Source organism: Zootermopsis nevadensis, unplaced genomic scaffold, assembly GCF_977971745.1.
Source record: "Zootermopsis nevadensis isolate Lab colony 2312 unplaced genomic scaffold, Znev_1.0 Znev_ptg000017l, whole genome shotgun sequence".
Lineage (NCBI taxonomy): Eukaryota > Metazoa > Arthropoda > Insecta > Blattodea > Termopsidae > Zootermopsis > Zootermopsis nevadensis.
This window is the reverse complement of record NW_028259149.1, coordinates 10,065,047-10,079,483: the sequence shown is the minus strand read 5'-3', so window position 1 is coordinate 10,079,483 and position 14,437 is coordinate 10,065,047. Positions and strand designations below refer to the sequence as shown.

General features: G+C 36.7%; 2 protein-coding genes across 4 annotated transcripts; one reads left to right on the top strand and one right to left on the bottom strand.

The window, feature by feature from the left end:
- The first annotated feature begins 1,273 nt into the window (after positions 1 to 1,273).
- Positions 1,274 to 4,136, top strand: LOC147873658 (eclosion hormone-like). Its single transcript, XM_087350373.1, has 3 exons — positions 1,274 to 1,353; positions 1,856 to 1,947; positions 2,226 to 4,136. The coding sequence occupies exons 1-3, from the start codon at positions 1,351 to 1,353 to the stop codon at positions 2,368 to 2,370; spliced, it is 240 nt and encodes a 79-aa protein (XP_087206499.1). The 5' UTR covers positions 1,274 to 1,350; the 3' UTR covers positions 2,371 to 4,136.
- Positions 3,270 to 12,747, bottom strand: LOC147873657 (eclosion hormone-like). 3 transcript variants are annotated; one of them, XM_087350371.1, is made up of 2 exons: positions 12,704 to 12,747; positions 3,270 to 6,536 (listed from the first exon to the last, which is right to left on the bottom strand). In XM_087350371.1, the coding sequence occupies exon 2, from the start codon at positions 6,509 to 6,511 to the stop codon at positions 6,251 to 6,253; it is 261 nt and encodes an 86-aa protein (XP_087206497.1). In that variant the 5' UTR covers positions 6,512 to 6,536; positions 12,704 to 12,747; the 3' UTR covers positions 3,270 to 6,250. The 3 variants fall into 3 exon arrangements, with proteins under 3 accessions (XP_087206497.1, XP_087206496.1, XP_087206498.1); XM_087350370.1 differs by lacking the exon at positions 12,704 to 12,747 and adding an exon at positions 8,740 to 9,016; XM_087350372.1 differs by lacking the exon at positions 12,704 to 12,747 and adding an exon at positions 7,328 to 8,043.
- Between the last annotated feature and the right edge of the window lie 1,690 nt (positions 12,748 to 14,437).

The following is a 14,437-nucleotide window of genomic DNA, read 5'->3' as shown; positions in this document are numbered from 1 at the left end:
TCAGATTTTAAAATAATTCAAACCAGATAAAATGTAAACTTGGAAATATTCTATATTCTAACCTATATTCGTAGACAATAAATTAAATTCACACGAAATATTTAGGCCTATATACACTCTCACCGGTATGAGACATGTAATGGTATTTTTGGTTTTGTGTGTTGGAGTATATTTTGGCCACACATTTTTATTTTCGAGATAAATGGGTGGAAACACTGCTCTCTACAACGAATTTCCACACTTATCTGAGCAGCTAAATGTCCATAGCTGCCCTACCATTTGTGACGCAATCTAGAGACATTTGGTAAGCCTGTCAGATACGTATCATTGAAATTGCATTCGTCTTTCACGTACAGTGTATCAGAATAATGCAAGAGAATAAAACTGGATTAAGAACGATAATCGTGCCTTCAGCAACGTAAAGGTAAAATTGCCCCTGCTCTTGATCCACTAGGTGTAGGTAAAGCAGAAATACAGCTCAATGCACCCTATAGATTTCGATTATAAATATAAGTGAATGGTTGGCTTCACATTCCAAAAACCTACATGGGTCCAACATCCGCTAATGTTGTGACGAACAGTAAAATATTGCTTTTCCCGGGAATAAAACTCCAGTTATGTAGCACGTAAATGGCCACTTTCCTGCCTATAGGAACAGTCAGATTTGTGCCTCTGCTTAAACACCAGCCCACAAAGACGTGTGGGGATTTGGAGATAAAGATCCACGTATTCATAACCTTGGCATCAAATGAAGATGATGGTTAGATTAATGCAGCTAAAGAATTATTCAACGTCATATGTTATGGGGTGGTGGTTATGTTTGGTGAATTTAAATGGATGTGGAACTAATCGGTTGTGATCTGTTTCTGTCTCAGCAATCGCACACAGGGACTGAGGTAAATCACAAATACTTAAATTAAAATGGCTGATATTCGCCTCGAAGCGTTACCCTTGTGCAAACTTGCTCGCTACTGCCCCCAAAATTACTAAGCCCCTGAGGAATTCCGTCACACTGTATGTCTTACAGTGTCACATCAGTTGCCACTGCGCTATGAAACGTTAAATAAATAATAGCGCCAAGCAAATCACGAAACGTTTCTGCGAAGACTAAGGTGGGAAACTATTGTATTTCTTCACCGACATCAATTCCGTGAAACCAAACAAAGTCGCGGCGGGTGTTGGCATGGAGAAACTGCCTCCCCACCCCCATAACACAACAAAATTGTCGTTGTCGATGTGTCTTAGACGTCAGCGTCTATATAAAGGTGGAAGTTAAAATCTGGCGTCACATACATTACAGTAAACGTCAGCATAACCGGAGTTGAAGAGGAGACATCTCAACGAAGAGACATGGTGAGTCAAATCCGCTAAGTTTTTTAGTAAATGTAATCTCTTCTGGGCCGATCACATTTGCCGCGCGATCTGGAGCCTGGATCATTAGGACACTGGAATCGTGGGTTCGAATCCTACTCAAGTCATGATTGTCCGCGTCTGTGTGTGTCGTGCTGTCCTGTATAGGTAGAAGCCTTAAGGCGGACTGATCAATCGTCCAAGGAGTCTTACCAAATGTCTGAAAAGGTGAAGAAACCTCCCATGTGGGAGAAGGCCGAAGGTCCTTCAAGAACTGTAGAGCCGCTGATAATAATATCATCTGGAATTACCAGCAACAAATGATAGGATAATATTAAATTTAATTTTAAAGCTATAAGATTTAATGGCGTGGACTGAATTCAACTGGCTCAGAATAAGTACCAGAGAATGGTTATTATGAACACAGTAACGAAACTTCGGTTTTCATAAAATGTGAAGAATTTCTTCAATGGATGAGCGACTGTCAGTTTTTTTTAATTTTCAGACTGGACATGGTGCGGTTTTTTATTTAGCCGTTTTAATCATCGTTTCAACTGATGATTGCTGGGCTGGAAGCAACGTGGGAGTCTGTATCACGTAAGTTTTATATAATCGAAATATTTTATGGGGGGTCGTTGTGTGCGCGGTAAACTTGATGGTGTCCAGCGTCACTTACATTTCTGGGCGTGTGTGGGCCAGCCTATAGCTAGTACGTTCGATACCGATGGCCAACTGCAGTTTATTTATCAACAAACATTCGGCTATGTAACACACACATCCTCCAATCCAACCGGGATATAGTCGGCCGGAAAGTGAAGCTAACCAACCAGATCCAATTTATGTCGAGATCTTTACACTTCTGCTGTGCTTTGTAGGAACTGTGGGCAGTGCAAGCAGATGTACGGACACTATTTCGAAGGCCAGGTTTGCGTCGAGTCGTGCCTTTCCACCAACGGGAACCTACTGCCTGACTGCAACAATCCCAACACTCTCCGCGGACTCCTCAAGAGGCTATATTGATGAACATTCTGTATATTTTTAAGCAGAGGTGTGATAAAGCACTTCTCTCGAATAAAATCAAGTGATATATTCATATCACCTCTTTGGAAATAATTGTGTGGGAAACAAAACTGTATTTAAAATATATTTAATATGCTCAGGATGCGAACATTAAAAAATTACAAAGAGAAAAACAGCAATCATAAAAATAACCTGAATCAGGGATGTCAAACTTAAAAAAGAGGTTATGTTGCTGAAGATCATTACATGAGTGTGAAAAATGAATACCACCACTAATGCTAATGGAAAATTTTCCTCTGTTTTCAGACAAGCACACGCAAATGTAAATTGTATTCACATTTAAACACACTTGGAATTTATTAAATTTTAACATAAACAGCAGTACATAATTAGCTATTAGACGTGTGTTTAAAATTTAACCTTTTAAAGTCTGGTGGTAACTATATGCACCACTTGTAAGAAACATTCAGTAACTACATTTTGCTCATAGATTGAATTCATAGGTTTTGTATAATTTCCAGAATAAAGAGCGATTATTTCCTTAAACAGCGCTAATCAAATTAATACAGACGTAGTGTTTTCTTTGCGGTTAGAGCTAAATTTTAAATCATATTGTTTAGATCTTCTGCTTCAATAAAATGTATTATAATTAGAGAATTTGGGGCCGCTCATCTTTAGTAATTTGAGAACTTAGTAAGGCCGCTCAAAACATGAAAGAGGGCCGCTAGTATGGCATCCCTGAGCTAGAGAATATAAGTCCAGCCTCAACATTTGACAAGCACTGTATGTTCGACATTTGTCTATTCTAATTAATTCATTGTTAATTAAATTCCGTCGTTAGGATAATCCCTCTAGTCTACATAATAGTAAGTTGTTGAACTGAAATAACAATATTTAGGTTATGTACTTAACATTTTTATTAAAACAAATAATATATGTTTACTTAATACAAAAATTACTTGTAAAACTGTATCATAATTTGAAGTTAAAGGAACAACAATACAAATAAAACATAAAAAATCAGCGACACTCTTCAATAAATATATCTTGGCGTAATATATTGAGTTCATACATAAAACAGATACAAAAAGAGTTTAATATTATGTAAGGCAACCCTTGAATGCTTGGCACACGATACATACAATTATTATAAATTACAAGCTCGATTTATCACAGTCATGTTCATAAAAAGAGAACTATACAGAAGAGACTTAAAAATTAAGCTTCTTAACCTCTCTCAACAATTAAACAACTTGTTATAACAAGCATCACAGTCAACTTAATTTAATTAAAAACATAGGAATATAAATGAATTTGTGTTTGATATCTATACGAACTTACGATTGTAGTTCAGCGTCTAACGATGCAAGTCTTTAAATAAAAACTCTTCTAATTCATTTAAATATTTATAGTTTTGTTACATAGTTTGGGAAGTTTTTGTTGGAATGCTTATTTCTCCCTTTCCACAATTTGGAATTTTATTCCAATTTTATACTCATGAATTTATAACTTACAACTTTCAAAATAAAACATAGATACAGTTGATAATATGATATTCGAAACTGTAATAAGTAAAGCAATTAATTTATGATTCTTCGCGACATATAACGACATTCGTATGTTTCTATTATCCATAAGTCAAAACTTCGCGACATCACAGTAATAAATGTGGGTGACATTTAACATATTATAATTACTATTACGTCAATTGTACAATTATATTTCTGCTTACAAGGTACTTGCAATAATAAATTAATTAATATTTACATGAGAGTTTCAATATTCTAAAAATTGGAGCACAATTATTTGTCTTCTTTGGAAGTTTCCAATACATTGACATTAATGAAATCTTTTAATTGTAAAAATAAAGTTGCTGGTTTTCTATATTTTGTGTAACGACAAAAGTATTAAATCAATTCGATAAATGATAATCTATGTTTGAATAGGTTTTGAGAATGTGGATCATTTTGTTCAAGTAAAACTGGATTTGTTAGCAATCATGAGAATCTTATGAAAGGAGTTTACAGAATGGTCTTTCTGTACGAGAAAAACGAAATTTATAATCGCATTTGACTAAATCAGTGTTTAGATGCTAAATAAAATACAGCGCATGAACTAGTCAACCAGAACGTGTATAACTAGTACAGTCAGTTTCAAATCAGTCACGACGTCTTAGTGTTTGTAAACAGATCTCGGTGCTTTATGTTTACTACATAAAACAGGTCGAGATACAAATGGAATATTAAACCTAGAAGAACATTAAAATCATAAAAATAATTACTCACCATATTACTTCCCAATCTCATTTCAAATTGTCGTCTGTGTTGATGTCTTGTGTATCTTTGGTATGAAACTGTCGGTGACATATTTGATACACAGAGGATCAGATCCAAACGTTGCAGTTGACTGACTGGTGCTGACTAATGCTTTACATTCGGTAGGCTTCGGGTTCAGATCTCGATCCGGAGGAGGTTATCATGACTGCAAATTTTCCTGTTTTCTTCAGTACATCTATACAAATGCCGAGAAAGGGCCATAAAGTAAACTATTACCGATTCCTTCATCATCATGCTATTCCACTCTACGTCACATGGATAGTTTAGTGGTTTCTAGCGTGTTCTTTTCCAAATTGTTGCGTCATTTACACTACCTGAGAAACAGTATAGGGCATGGAAGTAAAATAATGAATTAGTAATATCAAATTACGTTCTAGCGTAAAGACCAATGTACCAGCAAGTATAAATTTTGTTGCTACCTTTTTATACACACGCAAGAATTTCTGTTGCACAACCATATTTACAGGCCCTACACAAATTACACCTTGTTTTCATAATAATTTGCAGTGGAGTGTTCCTACAGTTCAGTGCAAAAGTATAATAGAGGTTCAGCCGTCTGAATAACACAGTGACAATGCCGTATTTAAGCTAGTCTTACACTGTGCCTTCACGAGAGAATATTAATAAACTTCGTACTGCTTCTTGTTAAGCACACCCTCTGAACAGTACGCAAGTGTTCAAACTCAAAGCGATAAATTTCGAAAGATGGCAATGAACAAATACGAAAATTCTACTGCATTTATACAGACCCAACAAGATTGCCAACACCAGTTTCTTTCTGAAATTTGTAAAATATGAATTTTCTTATAAAGACAGATGTACATGTTAAAAATTTACAATGTTCTATATTCAATTGTTTCAAGGTCTATTCTTCTAATATGTGTTTGTTTGTTTGTTTAGTGATCAGTATAATTTCGTCTTGAAATGTACATATAAAATTATTAATTTCGGTTAGCAATTTAATATTACTAAAAGACCAAAAAATAAATAATAGTGAAAATAAACGGGAAGGCTTAATTATAGTTACATTTTTCAAAGTACGTTTTTATTCCAGTGACGTGCCCTGTACGTTGCTGTACTTCAGCTTTTTGCAATCTGTAGAGCTCTATTCAGGCCTGCGTATATAAACAGCAATGATAGTTAAAGTTAAACTGGTAATAATAATTTGTATTCGTAATACCAATGGAAATCCTGAAAACACCGGTCATGTTGGCAACCAGCCAGAGTAATAACAGTCCCGAAATATGGAAAGGAGGAGAATATCAGCGGGGAATTGTCTGAAACAGCACACAAAGTAACGAAATTAATATGGTTGATTTGTAAAGCAATTTAAAACTAACACAGGGAATATCAGTCGTTTGTTTAGGCCTTATGTTTGTACAAAATTAACTGTCATTTTGTTATACGCTAGGATTAGGCCTACTTTAGCGCTCTACAATTCCTGTTAAAATATAAGAATATCTCCTATAACATTTGACACTCAAGACATCGAAATACACTTTAAAATCTTCTCTTAAGAGCGTTTGCAGAAAATTAAGCTGGGTTTATTCAAATTTATTTAGAAATGGTGCTATGGACGCGAGGTCTTCACAGTCGGGTATAATTTTTCCTTTAAATTTTACGCAGGCGTCAGCGCAGAGTTGCCCCTCGAAGTAGGGCCCAAACATTTTCTTGCATTGGGCACAATTTCGAATGCAGACTCCAATGGAATAACTCGTAGCTCCCGATGGGACGACCACGGTGGCGGCCAGGAACGCCACAGACATCGCTAATACCACTGCTTCAGAGATCTTGCGTTGCTCCATCGCAGCAAGCAAGGAAATTACGGTACTAAACCAGAACATGAACAAACAAACAAGTGAATGCATTTGAGGTTTTCACATCCGTGAAAATGTGAATTTCTGTTTTCTGAGCTGTGACGATGAATTATTGAAGATGGTTAGCAACTTATCGCCTCTGTGTTTATGGTAAAACATGGAGGTGATATGTTCCTCCCAAACGTTAATAACCACCTACAAGTACATGGAAAATGGTATCACAAATTGAAAAACCTCATTTCACCAACAAAAAATTAAATAGACATAAACAAAACACAGGAAATGTATACGGTACGTTCTTAACTTAAGCCTAACAATTTACATGCTGGGTCAATTTTGAAAAAATTATTGTCTTCGGACTTCCCTGTTTTTATGCAATATATGCATAACAGTTTAGCGCAATGGTAGCTGCATGCGCTGCCTACTTTAACATTCAACAAACCCTACATTCTGTCCACATAATGTTTTTATGGGTTTCGTATGTTTCTTAGAATAAACGGGATTTATCTCTAAACAGCATTAACTGGCTGATTGTTGCAAGTGAGACACGTTGTTTTCTTTGGGATAGGAAGCGAACTTTTAAATATCATGTAGGTAAATTTCGTGTTTCAAAAAGTGAAACCGTTTTGACGTGTCAAGGGATAAAATAAGACTTTATTTTCACTGATAGAAATAGCCGATATATCTCAGAAAGAAATGTCGTTTGTAACATGGAAATAGTTAAACATTTTGTACACAGAAAAACTCCAAACAACTCAACATCACAGAACTGGTTTTCTAGCTTATATTAAAAAATAAACTCACCACTTCTTATATTTTGATGGTAGCTAATCAACTATCAGCGTCTCGACGTGGTATTTCATACATGTTAATTCCTGTTGGGCACATATTGATGATTGTATAAAATGCTAGCAGTAGATTATCTGTTCATTGATAATAATTTTTACGTCGATGATCTGGGATATGACGTCGCCATGTCGACTCGTGGGCCTAGGCAATGTCAGAAAAACACACTGTCTCCATTTTCATAATGATCTAATAGTTTAATTGTCGGAAATTACTCTTGTACTTTTTCCTCATCGCGTATGGCCATGTCCTTTTCATTTCGACCGCGAGAAACAAATAGCTGAATCGTGACAGCGAAAGTAGCAACCGGCTGGAAACTAACTCTGCAACTTGTTTCCTCCGATAAGGCGACACACAAACAAACGACTGGAGTCTCAGCAAGGAGATAGATTATTTGTTCTGACAGATCTACTTGGCATCTTCTTCGGACAAATACCTGGGTAAAACTATACTTCAAAGTAGGCCGTGGTAGCTTTTTACCACAATTTACCAGACACTGTGTTCATAAATTTGCCGTTTCTCATTCATGTATTCGTAATTTTATAGTCTTGATGCAATAAGAAACAAGTAGAACAAATTGCACGATATCCGCCCAGAGGTAATATGTAAACCTATTTTACTTAAAATTATTCATTGCGAGGACTTTTTCCATCGTCTGTTCTTTAAAACCACGACGTCTCGGAGACAGAACCAACCTCCGAAACGTCGTGGTTTTAAAAAACAGACGATGGGAAAAGTCCTGACAATGAATAATTTTAAGTGTAAACTACCGTAGTCAAAACCCTTTAGAAATGAAACCTATTTCAGTCAATTTGGTTTTTTGTTATAATACAAGTGTCATATAGACCAGAAATTTTAAATTGCCGCCAGGTATTTCCAACAATAACATAACAAATATTAGAACTATCGGTTTCAGTTTTAATTTAAAATTTGGCATTTTATATCTCAGTGAGTAATAAGCCGGAGATCCAGGATTTGATTCCTGGCTGGGATAGGAATTTTTGTATTAACCGTCATTGTATCCACACCGGTTCTGGAACAATTCAGTTTCGAATCTAGTGGGGCATTGGGGTTGTTTGCAGATGGATGAAATAGCTGAAACATGAGTCTGACCACTCACCATCATCTACACTAAAAACCGCTGAGCTTTAACACCACTGCCCCTATATGTTTTCATGACGTCATAACTGAGACACAGGGATACTTAACCTTTACCTTACCCTGAACAAAGTCGCCAGACCTAATAATTTTACACGTCAAATAATTGGAGACCCATACATGCCTTTATAAAAAAACATTTATCTGAATGTTATAGCAGAACCTACATATAAGTCACAATTTTTTCACTAAGCACAAATCTTTATTCTTACCTTTTGCTTGCAACTGAGAGTGTATTCGATGTATTTAACAAAGCGGTGCTGTTGTTATTTTAACACTGGAAGAGATATTACTATTAATATCGAGAGAACTATTCCAACACTACTGCCTCGGTGAACAACTTGACAGAAACTAACGGCAATCCGCCATTTTGTACAGCAATACACCCCTCCATTGAAATGTCAAGAGAAAGGTGTCGTAATGGAAAAAGAAACGTATCATAACACAAGATTAATGCAGCTCAAGCGAAGAGTTGTCCAGTGTTAGACAAAGTTACTTTGTAGATCTAACAAAACCTTTGTCGTCAGTGTTGAGCTCCTACATAGGACTAGTCCAAGGTTATAAACGTAAATAAATGTCTTCCGGATTTCTTAGGTTTCCGAGACTTCCGGGAGTAATTTTTTAACAATGAACTCAGACTTCTTTTCAAACCTCAGGTTTCTTAATTAGAACCTCTAACAATTGACGACTGTGATAGTAATATAAGAACTATAGTAATATGAGAACTATGTAATTTATTTACATCGATAATATATAAACAAATCCTCGATTGATGCGCACTTGACGAATGAACAATGACTTCTTTGTCCTGTCTCCAGATTGTTGTTTTTAATTAAAGATTATGGTTTAGAAGTGGTTCCTGAATCTTGCAGCCTTGGCGAACAATATACAGTTATCCAATGTGATCTCCCGCAGATTTCGAAGGCGAATACATGTAATGAGTCAGCATTCCATTGCTTGACGCGTGCGCCAAGGAAGATTGGGCCTACTTCTTTTGTTTATTCGGTTGTTGTACGACACCATATAAAGTGCCGAGGTTAGAGTCTGGCGATTGAAAGGGATGTGGGAGGAAGTGATGCTGGACTCTTAATGAAGGAAGAATGTGTCATTTGAATAGAGGGACTGGAGAAAACCAAGAACTGCTTCCCTGTCGTACATCAAATAAGGTACAATTCCAATGCGAGTAAGATGCGTTGCCAATTGTGAGATTGAAGTAATGTGGTTAAAAGGCCAGAAATTTAATATTTTTGCAGTCTCTACAGAAGCTGACAAATTTGTTAAATCAGGGCATTACAGAAAAGTGAAATTGACCGACCACCAACTTCGACAGGGTGAGACTATGTCTGTATGGGACTGCGTCTCAAATGGTTCCATTGTCCATCCCCAGGTGATCCACGACTGAATATAGCGCATCAGTGGTGTTATACTGACACGTGAAAACCAAAGGATTCGGAGAATAGTCTGTCCTAGTGCCACCACAAACTCCACATGGTCTGACCTGGACGCCAACCTGAGTTTCCGCGTAAAGAAACCTGAGATATGGGACGGCTGCAAAGAATGTTACATCCACGCCCATGCACCCTTTCATGGCGCTGCTCTTCGACACAGGGACGCTACTAGAAATATAACTTCGTACATCGTAACAAAGACATCTAGGGGCATGGAGGTAAAACTCCACGGTGTTACCTTTGTCAATGACTTAAATGTATCTGTACGTCACTGCAGCCTTCAACCTCATGTGGTATGGCAGTCTCTTGTGTGAAATCTTACACTTTACGGTACCTGTTTGTAGGTTCATAAGCTGTATACTCTCTACATGTAAAGTTTTTATGGGTCCGAAGCCTTGATTCCTACGACTAACCTTCTCAGTAGACAAACCAGTATATCTTCTGCCCAAACTCGAAGTAAGAATTTTGTAATTTTTCTACTTAGACTATGCAATATTCGTTTCCATGTCATAAAAAAATTTCACCTGTAAAATTAACGATCGACCAACCTAAAATATAAAGGAGTTGACAAGTATCAAGATGTAAATGTCTCATACGAACTTCCATAAAATTCCGTAAGTTGCTGTCCATAATATTAACATAGGTCAGAGAGATACGCTGAGGTTGCAAATATTGTCCCTGATTATGCTACCATACGAACTGTAACAGGTTAAAATTTAAGAGGAGGGAATTGTGGCTTATTTAAATCTATAACCCCAACATTCACTCGAAATAACTCAATTACTATAACCGGTGTTGTAATCCGAGATTTAAATCGATTACCTCCAGAATGGAAATTAAGAACTTCTTCATTGTGTACTTCTCCCTCATTCTTCATTACTTGGTGTTTTGTTTCAAATAACATCCTTTGCCCTCATCTCTTCCCTCAATGTGACAGACCGAGTTTCACACCCATACGAGGTAAGAAGAGTACAAATGTAATAAGTTCTTTGCTAATTGCATGGATGGATCACTTAGCGGTGCTCTTCAGAAACACAAGATTCGTTTCACTTGTTGACATGCTGTGATAGACTGATATCCTGGGGCAAGGACTACTTTTTTGTAGACACCGGCCATCACCTTTCAGTTTATCACTACGTCACTTCTATTTCAGAACACAAATATAAAGAAAGTAAAACCAGATTAATTGATATCAGTTAGCATAGAAAGTGAAAGAGAATCACGGGGTTGGGGCGTGGGGGAGAGTGGTGAAATTTAATTAACCAACTGATTCACACAACACTGATGTAGAAAGCCACTGTGTCCAATCAGAAATATGACAGGCGACTAACTTTTGTTTCAGTAACCCCTTGCAAGTAGTGGTCATTGACTTCCGGACCATTCGAACTTTTGAGGTGGAGAAAACAAAGGCGTCATTCAATGGAAGATAGTTGTGTGGATGGAGACAGATAATATGATATACCAAAGAGAGAAAGTACGAAAGAATAAATAAAAATAATATGCAACTTTCATCTTCCGTGTGAAGCGGAAAATACGTGTACAGAAAACTTTAACATTTTCACTGGGACATCAGTGTTCGCCTTATCGATATAGTGCATAAACCAGAGAATTTCGAGCGTTAATCCCAAACTCACTGTTCCAACAGTCTCTGTCTCTAAACGATTATTATTAAAATATTTAATGGACAAAACCCAAATCTAAACCACACTTCAGTACGTGACAAAACAGTGGCCGAGAAACATTTTTAAATGTTTACTGAACCGTAACTCATAATGTAGGTGCAAATAAGTTTCAAAATGTATGTAGATCTGCGATGTGAACAAAAGCAACAAACATAAATGAGATACTGTACACGATGAAATGAGGAGATGAATACATTCTGGAAAAGCTTGTTCTTATTCATCTCATAAATACTAATTTCCGATACGCTTAAGCTCAGGGTATATAACGAAATAATATTTCTGGTTGGACATATTTTAAGTGTTCGAAAACAAAGCGCCGAATAAAATATGTGGTCATTAAGAATGGCGAAGCAAGTGAGAATTTTTGGATATTACATGATAAGAACAGACAGTCAACCTAAGCAGACGTAGATACACCACACAACACGACTTATGAATAATCAAAACAAACATAAGATGCGTAAAACGGGAGGATCAGCGGAACACATGCTACAATAATGAACAAAACGGACGAATATATTGAAAGACATGCATTATAATATAAAGTAGTTTTAAAAGACAACACCTGAAGATGATGCTTTGCATCGAAACATGTAGTGAAGTGAATGCAGGCGCTCTATTGTAACATCGTTATAGTGATGAATGGCGCAAATTTAAATTTTAAATTTTAACATTTAAATTTTAAATTTTAACATCTAAATAAAGTTTGTGTATTGACCTGAATTTTATTATATACTTTTGTATTATACAAATCACCTAGTGATAGTGAACTCTAAGAGGTAAAGTTTCTACTCCCAATTATCAAGTCGTGAAGGCCCAAGTGGGTGCGCACTGCTAACCTCAGCATTAGAAGGAGATGAGTGGTTAGCTTCAAGCACGAATTGCTTTATGCCTGATGCCGACTTGATAGTATACGTGCGCCAAAGCCCGTCTGGGCACAATACTTACGAAGAGGAAAGTAAGTCCCCGCAAGTGCCAGGATTCGAACCCCGGTACCTCTACCCGTAGCCACAATACGAAAACCTGAAATCTACTCCCGTTCTTACCTGTCTTCTGTGTGGTTCAGGCACGCGACGAGCTGACTAGAGGTGCCTTTTGGAATGTTTGTGGGCCCCATCGAAGGTGCCCTGCCTTATATATCTCTGGCTGGCGGTAAACAAATTATCGACTTCCATTAACACGCATCTGTACCGATGGGGGGCCTTCCGCAGCTCAACGCAGCTGGTTGCCACCCCTAATCTCATCGTCATTCGCGTAAGATTCTTGTTACTTTACTACTTAACGGGAAACTTGCGGGTCTAGAGCCACAATTCCGTGTATATATTGATAACATAGGGAGCACAGACTAGCAAGATTAAAATAAAAAAGACATGCGTTTTAACAAAGTGCGTGCATTTGTGGAAAGTCAACTCTGCCTCTCTGTCAGTCCGCAGGCTGGATCTTCGGAAATATTCAATATTTTAATTACATTTTTTTACATTACACATAAGCGAGACTTACATCGTTTTCGCTCCAAGATTAGATAACGTAACGCCTTTTAAGTTTTCTCCAGCATGCATGGTTTCGAGCCCAGGACCTCCCAAGTTTGGATTTTTGTTCCACGTTAAAATACAGGCTTTCAAGATAATTGTTCTTTTACATTTTCATGTGGTTAGGAAGATCGTCTCGAGACGTGGCTTGAACCACAGGACACAGAAAAAACTGAAGCTAGTTTTTTTATTATTATTATTTGCTGCATTAAAATTCATTCAAGTTTCGCTCCAGAATTCCAGAAAGTACTAGTGTATTGAAAGTGTACTATAAGGTACAACAATTCGTTGCTGTGATCTGTTTTATTGAAATAATTCGCCATTCCTTGCTTTCAAGCACTTTTCCGCTTGTACATTTAGCACTGTTCTATGTCACAATTCACCACACACTTCGCATCGCAATGACAATACATAAATACTGCGAGTGTTCATAATTTTTAAACATGCTGGACTGATTACATGACAAGACACAGTAATAATGTGATGCCGTTACATACAGCGAGCAGGTCAGTGATAATCTGAAAGAAAGTGTTAAGGAATATAATATGACGCGTTTTGAATAACAGGTAGACCTATTAGACAGGAATTCAGGGAGTTGCTTTCCCTTTTTTGCAGCTTTATTTCTCTTCAAATTTCTGAGTTATTTAAAAGAGACAATTCTGTTTGTATTGTAATGATAAATTAATGATGTAAATAAGCACAGAACTGAATCTGAGGCAAAACATTAGCCTACTCCAAGAGTTTCAAAGAGATGTCTCTCGACAATCATAAAAAGCCTCTTACACGAATGATCCGAATACTGGGAACGATAATATTTTATTTTATTTGTAACTTATAAAACGTTCGTGTATCTATTTATTTGTGGTTTATTTGACGACGCTTTCTATAAACGAAATTCGAACGGTAGAATAATGAACGAATAATGAATTTGAAAGGATATCAAATGAAATAGTTGTGGCCAAATTTAAGGAACTATCTACTGCATGCCTGGAGGGACTGCACTATAGCAATTTGTTCATTGATCCTAATTTTCAACACTACGTTTTAAGAAGTAAGTCTCTTCTTGAATATTTCTTATGAGTTTTACAAGTATTAAAACTGTTAACAGTTCCAACATTATACATTTACACCTGTATGTAATCGATAATATAACTCTAAAGTGGATTTAGTTTCTCATAATAGAATGTGTAGTTTATGTTTGAAAAAGTTACAAAAGATTTCAAGGCAAATATAAAATAGTAATATAAAGCT

Coding starts and splice junctions, on each gene's coding strand:
- LOC147873657 (XM_087350371.1), bottom strand. CDS start 6,511: ATGGAGCAACGCAAGATCTCTGAAGCAGTGGTATTAGCGATGTCTGTG.
- LOC147873658 (XM_087350373.1), top strand. Junction 1,948..2,225: donor AACGTGGGAGTCTGTATCAC/GTAAGTTTTATA, acceptor TGTGCTTTGTAG/GAACTGTGGGCAGTGCAAGC.